Source organism: Suillus bovinus (assembly GCF_016758785.1).
Source record: "Suillus bovinus strain UH-Sbo-P2 chromosome Unknown EDB93scaffold_5, whole genome shotgun sequence".
NCBI classification, from domain to species: domain Eukaryota; kingdom Fungi; phylum Basidiomycota; class Agaricomycetes; order Boletales; family Suillaceae; genus Suillus; species Suillus bovinus.
This window is the reverse complement of record NW_024542061.1, coordinates 313655-328369: the sequence shown is the minus strand read 5'-3', so window position 1 is coordinate 328369 and position 14715 is coordinate 313655. Positions and strand designations below refer to the sequence as shown.

Genomic DNA, 14715 nt, shown 5'->3' with positions numbered 1-14715 from the left:
GCTTTCCTTCGGGAAAGTTGCTACTATGTGGCCTTGACGGTTGGGTGAAACCATGACGCATACATATATCCTTGTAGTCTTTGTACTTACTTTCCAATGAAACTTTGATTCTTTTAACGCTGTCTGAACTGGATTGATTGGTCTCCAGTAAAACTCTTGACGCTCTCCGAATCGACTCTAATAATCCATCGAACTCATCTTTGAGACTTGGATGATGCGCGATGCAGCTCCATCGTCAAACGTGGGAACTTTCTATATATGGGCAATTTCTTGTCAAAGTGGCAACCAAACCTTATCTCATCTCCTGATTTCTGCCTTTTGACCCTTGTTCATCGTTTTCTTTCTCCAACGACGACAGTCTTATCATGGCAAACGTTCAGATTCCTACTTTTAAGCTGGTCCTTGGTAAGTGCTTGTACGCATCTTGCTCGCAGTGATCATGATGCTGATGCTCTGTGGCTTATTCTTGATCATCTTGATTTTGCATGTCTTCCAAAACATCGCGTGCTTCTTATTGCGATATCTGTCGCGTCTTTGACGGGAAAACTCAGTCGGTGATGGTGGTACCGGCAAGACCACATTCGTGAAGGTGAGTAATACAGTTCCGCGTCTCAGCGATCACAATCTGATTTGCCCGATACTTAGCGCCATCTTACTGGTGAATTCGAAAAGAAGTACATCGGTAAGTTATGCGCCTTAAAACCCACAGAATAGCTATAATAATACGGTCCCGGACGATCTTCTTTGTATAGCCACTCTCGGTGTCGAAGTTCATCCACTTTCCTTTTCCACAAATTTCGGCACGATCTGTTTCAATGTCTGGGATACTGCTGGACAGGAAAAGTTTGGTGGTCTTCGTGATGGATATTACATCCAGGGCCAGTGTGGCATCATCATGTTTGATGTCACTTCCAGAATCACTTATAAGAATGTGCCAAATTGGCACCGCGATCTTGAGCGTGTTTGCGAGAACATTCCCATCGTACTGTGTGGAAACAAGGTGGATGTTAAGGTCAGTCAAGATCACATCTTTCGTGTGGCCACTTTTGACTCGATCATATAAATTTAGGAGCGCAAAGTGAAGACAGGCGCTGTTACATTTAACCGCAAAAAGAACCTGCCCTACTTTGAAATCTCCGCCAAATCAAACTACAACTTCGAGAAACCGTTCCTGTGGCTTGCAAGGAAGCTGGTTGGGTACGTCCATTCTCAACTAGCGCCACTTTGATTTAATTAATGGACATCATGCAGTAACCACGATCTAGACTTCGTAGCGGCCCCTGCCCTGGCCCCTGCTGAGGCTCACGTTGACCCTGAGTTGATGAAACAATACGAAGAAGAGTTGAAGAAGGTATGTCACTTTTTTCCTGTCCATGAAGCGCTACTCACTCAATTGTACCTTTGCACCAGGCGGAGGCTGTTCCGCTCCCGGAAGAAGATGACGAACTGTGATCTCGTGATTCACCGTATACTTACGCTTTGATACGACCGTTGCACCCCATACTGTGGTTTTCATATTAAATCTCATGTTGACCAGCCACCAATCCAATTGGTACATTCTTTCTTAACTTTTTTTTTCTGCTCAGTGCAAATGCAATTACCCACATTCATGAAACGTATTCGAACCACACACGCGATTACTTCTCCTGCAGATTGTGGCAATAGAACTTGCAACGGACTGTTGGGAATACAGTTGTGATCATGCCCCGTTGCCCCTATCTGACAATCTCTCTATGCCTAGCATCAATCCACTGAATTCCAACGGAGTAAGTTGGAGGTACAGATTTTGGGAGAAAATCCAGCTCTCCTGTTCGGATGCCTGCCACCGGATGAAGGCGTCTAGTGTGGTTTTCGCATCAAGGCCGATCCTCTTGAACTCCTGAACCTTGGACTCCAAGTTAGGCCGCAAGGAGCTGAGGAAATCCTTCACATAATCGTCAGGAGCCGTATTGCTGCACGTTCCCTGTGGGGTCACGGTATCATGCATCGTGCTTCCCTCTCTGTCAACAGAGGATTCACACCATGTCAAGCTCCTGCGATTCTGTATAATTCAATTAAAACTAGCTTGGGAGACAAATTTTTCACTTGCTGTGGGCTCTTCGTGATAAAGTACTTGTTTGAAACTGATGATTGCCTCATCATCTTGCTAATCGAAAGTCGACAACATGACTAATCCGATGGCCGCACAATGATCACTGACATACCCAATGGATAAGATCATCAAAACCTTCGCCTCCGACGTTTTGTTCCCCTTCAAGTTCTCGATTTTTGTTGATAACCCTGCTGCGACGCTGCGCGGGCTGCCGATGAGTGACCCTACTAGTAGAACTTCGTACCTAAAATCAGTAAGCTTGATGGTTAGACATCCGTATGACATTGAATGCCAGTGATACCCGCACCTTGCTGGCACTGGGACCTGTGGTGGAAGAATATTGCGTATGTGTGGAAGACCGACGATCACGACGGCGCATTAGTATGATTGCGACGACTTCCAGCAAGTACTGGTATACAATTGCGGTTGGCGGTATCTTTACAGACAAGAAATTCGAACAAAGAAATCAATCAGATAAGAACGACTCATAAGCGGATAATCGACGACTACGCTATAATTCCTTCCAGGATCGTACTATCCCCGTCGACATTGCGGAAACTAAAGCCACCTACCCCGCATACATTTAAAACCGTCAGATCGGAGGCGAAATGTACGACACAATCTTCCGAATGTTTACAAGATATCTTAGTGGATAGCGCTCGAAGACTGTGCGTTGAACCGCGAGGCAACAATTGCACAGGGACCACCTCAGCAACTTCCCGACGATTAGCTGTGATTCAATATAAATCGGCATTTTACGGACCTGGCAGCATATAGTACTTGCCTTCACAGCTTCAGTTATGGTATAGGCTCACATCGGCTCTTAGGGGCGCCACACGTATATGCCGGAAAGCGTTTCCAAACGGACCGTTGAACTCAAATGCCAGGATAATTTTTAGGTTCCTGTCGAGTCGTAATGATTGTCCACACACTAGCATGACGAGAGAAAACACAGCAAACGATCCCGTTAGGCTGGCCTGCACCGCACCACGTGTAGGCGCTTGCTAGGAAGCCTGTCCTGTAGGTCGATCCCTCGAGCATGCTCAACTGGTTAGCGCTAGGTGACCGATTGCCCTCCAGAGTCCAGGGTCGACTTGCAGGGTCTTCACTGCCACGGTTGTACCGCGACGGCCAGAAAATATCTTGAATAAGCATGCATAGCCTGATCATGATGATAGCCGCCAACGAAGCGATGATTTTGGCACTAGCAAGGACAGTATGCTTGCGTGTCGTGCGTCTTTATTGCTATTGTTCAACCCCTCGTGCAGACGCCCGACTAGTATCCAGGCGCCAACTTGTGAAGACCCTATATATATCACGAATACTGCGGTGCATGGTGCACCTGCAATGATCCGTGGACTCCTGTTGTGGCAGCTGTCCAGTTGACAATAGTACGTACTAGATAGCCACGCTACAGCAGAAGCGCCCAAGTCGAAGCTTGGCGATTCCTTGTTTACGATGATCTTGGGTGGAACGTTCACGAGTTGATGCCAAATTGTGACAAGCTGCAGCTTCTCGTGTGCATGCACCAAGCGCCGAGCGTCTGAGAAGCATGGTGCAAGATTCGAATGTCAACTCGACTGCCATACGATGAGCGTCAATGATGAACCATGCTGGGCCTGGACCAACAAACGCGCTTTCCAACTGAGCGCCAGTGTGGAGCATAGATAAAGTGATGGTATAGAAAATTTTAGCGACTCGTCCATAATTGGCGCCCTTAATTGTCAGCCCCAGTTGGCCTGAGCAAAGCTGAAGAGCACGTGAACGGGTCAGGTACCAAATCTGTCATAAACATACCCAAGTTGCCAACCAGACGTACGACGCACCCACTTCAGCTTTTCCCAAGTTCAGCTTTCAACAATATGCCAGTAGAAAACACATGCTCTGTCATACAAGATCAAATACCAGCAGAGGCTGCTCAGGCAACCAAATATTGCTTGTATTGTAATAATCCACTCGATTCATCCAATGCTGTGCTCATGCAGGACGACCACGATTCCAACACTATGTGTGCTTGGTGTCGCGATATGCAACCACAAGGACAACAAAATCATGATGTCTTCACAGATGACGATGCCAGCGCTTCAATTATCCGAACCACCCCTCCCGCTGTCTCTAGCCAGCTCAATAGCGCACCGCTCAGTTATATTGCAGACTTGCAAGGCATCTTTGGCCATGATATAGACATGGATGATGCTCCTACACCCAGTCCAACAATTTCTTCTCTTTCTCCTCCAATTTCTATCACATCTTGCCCCCATTCTATGTATTCACAATCGACCATACCTGTCACCCCCAAACCCATCCATACTCATGCTATCACATCTTCAAGACCCCTGTCCTACCAGTCCCGCAATAATGTCTCCACGGATTCTCACTCTCTGCATACAAATACCTCTTACTCTTCTCCAAACCCCCTTCTTGACATCACGCATATTCGCGTGCGCTCCCAAGGCCATCACTGCTTATATCCTGGTGCTGTGTTCCAGGGTACACAGAAAAGCGGCAGGAATAGCTACGAAGTAAATGTCAACATTGTTGTACGTCGAATTCGAGGATCAATCTTATTGTTCGGCGCAGCTCATTTTCCTATCAGGATGTAGACTTTTCTTCCTCGTTTCTTTGTGGATATCTTCGCATCCGCGGTTTAACAGATGACTGGCCTGAATTGACTACTTATTTTGACGCAGAGATCATAGGCAGCCGTTATGGATTTCTGACCCAAAATTGGGGCGCCAATGAACAAGAGGACATGGTTCACTGGCAGCGCTTCCCTGCATTTCGGCATGTAAAAAACGAGTTGAAAAAGCCGAATTTAACAATCCCCGATCGCGATCGTGGCGCAGTCTTCATGAGATGGAAGGAACGGTTCTTAGTACCCAATCACAGAGTACAAGATATCAATGGCGCAAGTTTTGCAGGTGAGCGCCTACCTTTTTATTAGGCGCGGGTCACAACGTGGCCGGGATCTGCAGCTTCTGACATAGCAATTCGTGCTTCTACTGTGACCAGGCTTTTATTATGTTTGTGTCGATTTCAATCCCCAACCTCCTTCGTCCGCCCCCGCGCTTCGCCCAGTTACACAGTCCGTTCCGCTGGATAAGGACGGAATTAATGATTCGCCGTTGTCCCATTCGCTATCCCTTGGGAAAACGGAGACAATGCCTACCGTGCGGAAACGGAGGGATTCCAGTGTCAGACGAGGAGGCCGAGGCCTATCAGTTGGTCCACGATCTCATCCTCCTGCTGCAACAATGAGCGGATTTTACTTCCATCAGAACTCTGAACCGTACGTATATTTTTTTTTTGTGAGATTAATGCTTCTAATGGACCCTTCCAGATATCAACAATTGTCGCTTAGTCATGTTCCGGAACGCTTTAGCTCCAGCTTTGAGTTTCGATGAGACGCTCGGGGGTGGAGCGTTACTTTGCTTGTATAGTAAAAACGCGCTACTCACAGAATACTGGAATGGACTTGATTGATCTGTGGCGAAGCTCTGTCTGAGTATGTTAATTTTTTCCTAGTTACCCTCTTGTTTGTTGTCCTGATATCATCTTCCACTCATTCTCTGTATTTGATGTGTTCTACATGACATGCGGTCTTATCTTTGTCTATCACTCTCGGTGCCGTCATCCTAAACTTGGTGCTGTCATTCCTGACAAGCATCGCCATTTCCAACATTCCGGATTTTGTCCGCCAGCAAGCGCTCAAAGAAGCTGAATCTTAACGATTGGATGAGCTCGAAAGGAATATCCTATTTGGTTGGCTGGTCACAAGGACACTCGTAGAGGTAACGTCAACCTATTACTGAAAACGTAGCAATCAAATGTCCGTACTCGGTCCGTGCAAGGCATAGCCTCGACTTAGGCTCCCATGGGCGTGTAACCATGCTGCGCATCTTTTCTTTCTACCCACGACAAGCGAAATATTAACTGTCAGACATGAATTGCGATACACCTCGAGTGGTTATAGTTGGTGCCGGGTACGTTCCTGTTGTTATGCGAATGGCTAAATGGGAGCATAATACTTAAACAGGATCGCTGGAATTACCATGGCCATGAACTTGAGAAGCAAGTTGCGCCATGATAACTTTATAGTAAGCCAACCTAAACATGGTTCTGTAGGACGAGAACTTGACCTTTGCCGCAGATTTATGAAAAGCAGGATCTATCGGTGGAACATGGCGAGTGAGTCTCGATTGAGAGCATACTATGAATCGAAATGAATGTGTTGTGCTTACAGGAAAACACATATCCAGTAGTGTGACTATCTAATCTCCCGATTAGGGTTGTGGGTCCGATGTTCCCGGGCACTGGTATTCCCTTTCGACGGAACCAAATCCATACTGGAAAAACTACTACATTACGCAGCCCGAAATACGCGCATACTGGGAGGAAATATATCGAAAACACGACCTAGCTTCCCGCAGAGTATTCAACACCTGCGTTAAGCTCGTTGAATGGGACGAAGCAAACGGCGTGCATGACCTGACGCTAGAAGATGGTTACACAAATCCAAGCGGAAGCTGTCATACAAGCTGTCGGCTATTTCACAAAGCCGGTATATCCGAATATTCCGGGAAATGATAAATTTAGATCTGGACCAGTCTGGCATTCTTCTCAATGGAGGCATGACGTAGATTTGAAAGGCATGACTGTCGGCGTCATCGGCAATGGCTGCTCTGCGTAAATTGTCCCTTTTTCTGCTTATCAAATGCCACGTGTTAAATATTTTTTTAGAACTCAGTTCGTACCGGCCATTGCGGCCGAGCCTACAACTCGGGTCATAAACTTTTGTCGTACCCCACAATGGATTGCACCGAAAGTATGTTTTTATTCTTGTGCTTGAATATCGTGCTGAAACGCTAAAAAGTCGAATTATCAACACCCAAACTGGGTCAAGTGGGCATTTGCTCATGTTCCCTTTCTCATGTACGCATATAGAAGTTTCATGATGATAACGGTATGTACACTTCAGACACTTCTCGTCTTGCCTCAAACTGACTTTTTCAATCCCAGGGTGATCTTTTATGGGGTATTTTCCTCGCAAGTTTACCTGTAAATACAGTATTCAAGAAGGTAACATCAGCTCCAACCCATGTATCTGATATCTCTAATCATAATTTTTAGCTCCTGACGTGGTACATCCGAAGTACCGCACCGGCAAAATACCGCGATAGCTTGATTCCCACATACCGTGAGCAATTTACAACATTGGCTCGCCCATTTGACACCTGCTAAATAGCTCCTGGATGTAAACGCATCGTCCTTGATTCAAACTACCTGGCCGCTTTGCACCAGCCCAACATCGATCTGAATTGGACCGGAATCCAAGAAATTGTCGAGGATGGCATCGTTCTCAAGACTGGTGAAAGGTATCACTTGACGCAATCATCTTTAGCACCGGCTTTTACCTGGTGATTTTCAATCTCCCTCACGTGTACTTAATATCTGATATTGTACAGGCTGAACGAGATGTAGTCTTCCGCGGAATCGGTGGCCGCACTCTTAACCACTACTTTGAATCAGAAGGTGGCTATTATGGAACAGTTTTCCCTGGGTTTCCAAACCTGTTCACAATCGTGGGTCAGTGGTTGGCTGATACTGCAATTTGACATTGTCTGATAAATCTGTCAGGGCCCAACAGTGCCTCGGCTCATGCTTCCCTTATTTTCGTTATTGAGACTCAGGTATGTGTTTTTAGAAAGTTGCAGTCACTGTGATCAAACATGAAGCTCTTCGGTAGGTCAGCTATATTCTCAAGCTGATGACGCCCATCATCAATGGCAAGGCGAAATCACTTCAAGTCACCCAAAAGGCTACAACCTTTTACAACACCTGGATTCAAAAGCGTATGGCGAGCACCATATTCCTTTCCTGTTTTTCATACTATCGAGGTGACAATCGGACTGGCGCCAAAAATTTAGCCACGTTCCCTGGTATGGTCTCACTCTACTGGTGGATCATGCGAAAACCACGTTGGGAAGATTTCAAGGTGGTAGGTGGAGAGCAGTGGTTTTACCAGCAAAGGAAAGTGGGACTATGCACTTGTTGGTTTGATGGTTTCTATCGTCGGTTGCGTTTTCTCTATGCTCTGGAAGCTTGTATTCGGACTCAAATAGAAACTTCTCTTCGGGTGAGAATTCATATACAGTTTTTTTCCGTAGTTTGTGCTGCCATAGACCATGTACACGTATCGTTAGTTCATTAGTAGAGACGTGCCGATGATTGATAATCTTCCGGCGTCACACGCAATTGATGCCATTGAATGCAACTGTATAGGGAGTCGCTTGTTTTGGCAAGCTCGGTTTTGACCGAGGTCTGTACCCTCAACGTTTGTCCACCGCCCGCCGCAGAGGCAGTAGAAGGCCTTGGAGGCCTTGTCCTTGCCCTGTATACGGTCTACTTTTCTTCTTCATAATAACCTTTCATACGCCTCTCATGTCTTCTCATAACTCTGGTACGGCGAATGTAGTTGGCGCGCATTACCGTGTTGGCAAGAAAATCGGAGAAGGCTCATTCGGTGTTATCTTCGAAGGTCCGCACCTCTTTCAACATGTTTCAGTTTGAGCTGACCATAGCATTTCAGGAACGAACTTGTTAAACTCCACGACTGTCGCCATCAAGTTTGTGGGTGCTCTGCTTCACTGATCTCTGCTTTTATTCCTTATATATCTTCCTTGGCTGTAGGAGCCACGCAAAGCAGAGGCACCTCAACTCCGAGATGAATGTCGTTCATACCGTATCCTAGCTGGCTGCAGTGCGTAAAGTCGTCGGACTTGCAAGTAAATGAAGTCTAATTCACGCGTATTGTAGCTGGTATTCCCCAAATATATCACTTTGGGCAGGAAGGCCTCCACAACATTTTGGTGATTGATCTTTTGGGACCCAGCCTGGAGGATCTATTTGATATGTGCGGCCGCAAGTTTTCTATCAAGACGGTGTGCATGGCAGCCCGACAAATGGTACGTGTCACCTTTTTCGCTTTCTTACCACCCTCTGACTATCAGTAGTTGTCCCGGGTACAAACTATCCACGACAAAAATCTTATTTACCGAGACATCAAGCCTGACAACTTCCTCATTGGGCGTCCGGGCACGAAGTCGGCCAATCGTAAGTTTCCTACGTTCATGGCGGATATTACATTCACATATGTCTCGTAGTCATTCATGTCGTTGACTTTGGAATGGCCAAACAATACCGCGATCCTAAAACCAAGCAACACATTCCTTACCGGGAACGGAAAAGTTTGAGTGGCACGGCACGATACATGAGCATCAATACTCATTTGGGGCGAGGTATGTGTCTTTCTGTCTTGATCGGTCGTATTGTCTTATTTCTTTAGAGCAATCTCGGAGAGACGATTTAGAAGCGCTTGGGCATGTCTTCATGTACTTTTTGCGGGGAAGTCTACCTTGGCAAGGGCTGAAGGCTGCCACCAACAAGCAAAAGTACGAAAAGATTGGAGAAAAGAAGCAGACGACACCCATCAAGGACCTATGCGAGGGATATCCAGGTTTGTTGGTTCTTCAAGTGTCTTAGTGCTCCAGTAACTCTCGTACAGAGGAATTCGGTATCTACTTGAACTATGTTCGAAAGCTTGGATTTGAGGAGACCCCGGACTATGATTTCTTGAGGGAGCTCTTTTCCAAAGTCATGAAGAATAACAACGACCCAGACGATGGCATTTTTGATTGGAACTTATTGAATGGTACAATTTTCCTTGCGTCTGGTAATCTCTTCATTGATCTTTCGCAAACTACACAGGTGGTAAAGGTTGGGAAGCTTCGCAGGTAGGTGAAGTTTCATTTTCCCAAATACAAGAAATTTATCGTGTCGTGCAGGGGCAATCGCAAGTACTTGCTCAAATACAGAATGCCGCCGTAGCACCCGCGCCGCAAGACCGTCGAAAAGATTTGGAACGACGTCGGGATGCGGATTGGCGCCGCACATCTCAGACTGGTGGAGTTAACCCACCTTCACCAGCGCTCGTTAGACACGGCTCGAAGCGTAGAGTCCCTAATGCGCTTACCCCTGGAGCAGGAAATGCACCTGGTGGCACTGCTACCCCTCTCTCTGCTGCTGCTCAGATTAACGTTCCAATCTCGACGCCACAAAACAGATCTAATAATGTTGGTGCGCCGCAACATCCTTACGCGAATGTAGTTACTGGTGAATACGGCTGGGACGCAGGCGAGGAACCATACGGATCTCAAGCTGCATACGGACGTGCATCTCCTATGGTGTCGACGGTTGGGGCTGCTCCACCTGCAATAAGCGCAGTACGTGCCCACGGCAATGAAGCAGGTGTTTCTCGCGGCGAGGACTACCGCCAGCAACAAGATGACGACCCTCCCCAACCAAAGTCGAGTATCTGGAGAATCCTTACATGCCGGTGCGGCTGATTGTCGCCAACTTCTGGTTCTTCCCCTATTTCTGTTCCATGCTATGATCAACGTAACTCCATCCATCGTCAGTCATTACCTTCGACGCTTTGATATATACCCCATTCATTACTTGCACCTAATATCCACTTTCTCGGTTTATGTTTGGACATCCGCCGTAGCTTTGATCAAATGATCAAATCTTGCTCTTGACTATCTTTGTACGGATTCACTGACTACCAGGAGTGTGTAAGTAAATTGGTGATGGGAGTGGTATACAAGAGTAATTATGATTTGAGATATGTGCAGTAAAGTGGTCAATCGAGGATAATTATGTACAACTGACTATGGGATCAGGAGTGCTCATTCAGGGCAAAATACAAGCTCAGTACTCCACGCTAGCGGCGATAGACTCAGTTTCAGTTTCCAGAAGTGAGGGAGAATTGCCATCGTCTTCAGAAGAACTAACTTGGCTTTGAGCTCGAGTAGGCTCCGCGACGAGTGTCTCGGGCAGATCATTCTCCTCGTCAGATGGGGCATAGGACTGCTGTGTTGTGTCCGTATGTGACCCTTCCATCTCTAGCTCATGACACGATGTGTTTTCGATGGGGAGATAGTGACCCGCAGATCGATGTCCGATACGGAAAGAGTGGCCCATCTCTTGGGTTTGGGCGCCTGTACTGGTAGCGGTGGAAGGCGTCGCTGTGTAGGATCTAGCACTAGGAAGAGAGTCTCGACCTTCCTGGTGCCTGTGAATCGGAGGAGTAGATGCGAAAGGATAATTGACAGGACCTTGTCCAAGAGAGTCAAGGTTGTTGCGCTTCTTGCGGGATTGCGCACGGAAGCTTCTCGCCATGTTTGTTAATTCCACGTTGCGTCTTTGCATTGTGCATATCTTGTCCTCCAATATTTCGTGGCCTTTCTTCATTATTTCGTTATCTTTCTCCAATCTGGCATTAGCAACCCTTAACTTTTCATTTTCGGCCAGCGCCAGGCGTAGCTGCTTCTGAACGACTGATTGGACGTTATCGGGTATTGCTTGGCTCCGCGCTGCTTTCTTGGCGGGGTGGTGAGAATTTGGAAGTAATTTGACGGGGAATTGAGGTTTGTTCGTGAGATAGACTTTGCCAGTTGACGCACTATGCAGCCATACGCTCAGTCACACTCCCACTTTCGACAGATGAGCCTACCGTTTCTCTAATCTGAGGGGCTCTCTTCTTCTCAGAAGTCTATTTCTGGGGGGACCAACACGCTGCTTCTTTGGAGGCGGACCACTCGAATCGCTGGCGGAGGCATCGAGCTGTTCATACTCGTCGACATGCCGCGTGTGGGTTCGAGGATAAGCGTCAAGTCTTGAAGATGAATCATCTTCATCTGGCTATATACATCCTATGTCAGTACCTGATACGCGAAGATAAATGTGGAGCAAATACCGAAGATCCTATACGAGTTGTGTTATCGTCAAACATACTGGATGAAGGCCCATCACATGGAATGGGGGGAACAGATACAAAGTCCATAACAAACCTTCGCTTCTTCCCGTTTGCAAGTGGTACGCCTGGAAGTTTTCGAGTTGTGGGCAGTGATTTATGATCCGCACGGTGGCTTGGTGAACTACCTTGAAAGTCGTTTGGAAGTGATTCACTAGAACTTGGAAACCTGCGGGAAAGCGTTGACGTAGACGAAGAACGCTTCTCAGGTTTAGTGAACGTTGCCTGGGAACTAGAACCATCGGTCGCCTGCTTTAATGGGGACGATGCAACCTTGTCAATGTGTTAACTGCTGCGCGGAAACAATAAGAATGGGGGTCCTCTCACAGATGCGCTAGTCAGCTCTATGCATTTATCATACCATCCTGGTATCGTTGCATTCGGGTTGATAGACCTGCACGTACGAAATTTGGATGCAACGTATGCCAACTTCAAGTGAAAATCTGGACGTGCACCAGTCTCTTCGTCATGCTGGATATGTGCATACTTTTCCCTGAACACTGCCTTGGATTCTTTGTGATAGCCATGCCACACTTTTACATCATTCGACATCAAGAGCGCTGGTGCAGAATGCATATGATAGCCCTCCAATATATGAGTCATGCATCGTCCGACATGACAGAGTGGGCAGTAGATTATCGCACTTTGAGAGAGTCCATGCTTTGACAAGCACACGCGCAGTGGCTCCTCGACGTAAGGGAGCTTCGGTCGTCGTTCATACAAAACGCACGCAGCTATAAAGATACCGACATGACGTGCTGATACGATAGACCTGAACACGCATTTAACCAGCAGCTTCCCACAAGCACAAGTATACTCACTTTGAATTCCCCAGTAGACACTCGTGGTCCTTTACGACTTCAGGACATACATCTCGAATGGCACGTAGGGCTTCATCACGGGCTCTTAGCAAATCGCCAAAAGGCCGGCACTGAGTGGGATTCATAGTCCCGCAATTGCAACCACGACCCTCGACATAACAAAGAGGGCAAACCACAATACCATCTCCGATCTTCATCTCGTTATGAAGCCCAGGTAAATGCAGAGCACAGGGTATGCACTCAAAGAAACTCTGGAAGATATCCGCGCCGCAGAAATCACAGGAGATGTCGCTTTGATGGTAGGTATCGGATCGCGAAACATGCGGCATATCTTGATGTTTTGGTGAATATTCTTCCCCGAAGACATCATCAAGTAACTCAAGTAAGTGATAAAGATCATCAGCCACCCGCTTAAGGTCCAAATTTACAGTGGGCAATAACCGGTCGGGGTGAGGAGAACTTGTCTGCTGTTGAAGTTCACGAAGCATCTGTGTCTGTCGGTGAAGGGCGCAATATATATTCAACTTGACCTTGTATGTCTCCGGTCGGCATACTCTGCATAAGTATGTCACTGAATCGGCAAAATGCACCAGTATAATAGAAACATACCGATGATATACAGGAAGTTCATGATAGAGAGCATTCGACAACCCCTTGAAGGTCATACGCGACCAGGATGTTTTCATCGTGATGCCACCATTATTGATGACTTGGTGACAGCTTCTTGGGGGAACGAGTACTAAGTCGCCAAGGGTTTGTTCCGCAATGTAGATTTTGAGTGTCGACCGCCCCAACTCTTTCAGGGTCACGACATGTGTTTCAAAATCTAATTCCTCGTTGATCTTCTGAAAGAATTCAGCCATGGCTGGTGCAGCCGAACTTTCTGTCATGAACCAGAAAGATGACCCGCCATTCTCAGTATAACACATGAGATTTTGGCCAGAAGATGCGCATAGATCCTTGTGAAAAGGAGTAAATGTGTCCCCTACTCCAAGGTAGCACATCAAAGTCTGTACATCGCTCTATTCGAAGCTGATTATCTGTATAGACACAAAGTATAAACAAACTGACCGAAAGATACTTTAAGTAATCATTACTTCCGTGAGGCAGGAGATCACTTGGGAGGACGCCAGACGTTGATAGCCAGGTGGCCCACTCATGCGGGCATTCCGCATCTTTGCCATAAAGTCGCTCAGTTTCTGGCAAAAGTGAGATGACACAAAGAACGACGTGATACAGCGTCCTCACCATTTTCATTAGCATATACTGGTGTGGTACGAAGTTTATAGATGAGCTCGGAAAGCGGCAGGTTGAAATCAACCCAGGTGCGCACGTTACGTGCGAACGCCCCTTTGAATCCGCGATTAGTCGAGCGGCACGCGTTCGATTGTGAGAGATAATGCCTTACCTGGTTTCCCATGCTCACTGAGCCAATCCAAGGTAAACAGATCGGCAGGCCAGCTGTCGTGCTCATGAAACCCTTCAATGATCAAGGGGGCACCAGAACCTTCGTGCATCCGAATTGTTTGCATCAGCGTCGGATCGTCAAAACGGACCCTGTCCACTGAACAGAAATTGGGCGATTTTTTTATCAACTGCGGGAGGGTCCAGCCCTTGGTGGAGATTAATGGTTTGGTTGAGTGTCTAGTACCATGATTGACCATAGAGTGGCGTCTATGTGAGTCCGAATCGAGGGTTGAACTATGCGTCGTATCTGACCGCAGCTCCGAACATGAGATTGGAGCAGTGGTATTCGACATGATATAGCAAAAAAGGATGACGATCCTTCCGATTCCTTCGTCTTCAAAATGTGTCCTGTGAGTCGGATGATGAGAAATGAATGGTGTTTCATTTGACTATTTCGGTTACATAAGTACGGAAGTCTATTCTAACGCCCAAACGGGATAATTTCGCAGTTTTTACCATGA

General features: G+C 46.9%; 6 protein-coding genes across 6 annotated transcripts; 4 read left to right on the top strand and 2 right to left on the bottom strand.

Moving 5' to 3' along the window:
- The first annotated feature begins 295 nt into the window (after positions 1–295).
- Positions 296–1799, top strand: EDB93DRAFT_658569 (GTP-binding nuclear protein RAN). Its single transcript, XM_041457023.1, has 7 exons — positions 296–405; positions 552–589; positions 646–682; positions 753–1012; positions 1070–1197; positions 1252–1351; positions 1411–1799. The coding sequence occupies exons 1-7, from the start codon at positions 366–368 to the stop codon at positions 1450–1452; spliced, it is 645 nt and encodes a 214-aa protein (XP_041312039.1). The 5' UTR covers positions 296–365; the 3' UTR covers positions 1453–1799.
- Positions 1700–3262, bottom strand: EDB93DRAFT_1100510 (uncharacterized protein; the record flags this gene model as incomplete). Its single annotated transcript, XM_041447015.1, has 6 exons — positions 1700–2041; positions 2114–2146; positions 2205–2336; positions 2400–2528; positions 2908–2995; positions 3081–3262. 6 exons carry the CDS (start codon positions 3260–3262, stop codon positions 1700–1702), a joined length of 906 nt encoding a protein of 301 aa, XP_041312038.1.
- Positions 3263–4356: 1094 nt separating this feature from the next.
- On the top strand, positions 4357–5496 carry EDB93DRAFT_1077321 (vacuolar import and degradation protein-domain-containing protein; the record flags this gene model as incomplete). The annotated part of the gene is made up of 4 exons (XM_041445305.1): positions 4357–4632; positions 4689–5013; positions 5105–5381; positions 5433–5496. 4 exons carry the CDS (start codon positions 4357–4359, stop codon positions 5494–5496), a joined length of 942 nt encoding a protein of 313 aa, XP_041312037.1.
- A 470-nt stretch (positions 5497–5966) lies between these two features.
- On the top strand, positions 5967–8513 carry EDB93DRAFT_1238066 (uncharacterized protein; the record flags this gene model as incomplete). Its single annotated transcript, XM_041451508.1, is given in 15 exon segments — positions 5967–5970; positions 6033–6075; positions 6129–6208; positions 6258–6280; positions 6380–6571; positions 6591–6778; positions 6833–6917; positions 6966–7055; positions 7223–7289; positions 7338–7467; positions 7494–7509; positions 7558–7678; positions 7730–7782; positions 7839–8050; positions 8375–8513. 15 exon segments carry the CDS (start codon positions 5967–5969, stop codon positions 8511–8513), a joined length of 1443 nt encoding a protein of 480 aa, XP_041312036.1.
- A 20-nt stretch (positions 8514–8533) lies between these two features.
- Positions 8534–10779, top strand: EDB93DRAFT_1295957 (CK1/CK1/CK1-G protein kinase; the record flags this gene model as incomplete). The annotated part of the gene is made up of 10 exons (XM_041454617.1): positions 8534–8630; positions 8682–8722; positions 8783–8852; positions 8909–9057; positions 9106–9205; positions 9256–9390; positions 9438–9608; positions 9657–9803; positions 9860–9885; positions 9937–10779. 10 exons carry the CDS (start codon positions 8534–8536, stop codon positions 10495–10497), a joined length of 1497 nt encoding a protein of 498 aa, XP_041312035.1. The 3' UTR covers positions 10498–10779.
- EDB93DRAFT_658927 (uncharacterized protein) lies at positions 10680–13978 on the bottom strand. The gene is made up of 6 exons (XM_041457025.1): positions 13397–13978; positions 12788–13342; positions 12294–12738; positions 11910–12239; positions 11667–11854; positions 10680–11615 (listed from the first exon to the last, which is right to left on the bottom strand). The coding sequence occupies exons 1-6, from the start codon at positions 13789–13791 to the stop codon at positions 10862–10864; spliced, it is 2667 nt and encodes an 888-aa protein (XP_041312034.1). The 5' UTR covers positions 13792–13978; the 3' UTR covers positions 10680–10861.
- Positions 13979–14715: the final 737 nt, after the last annotated feature.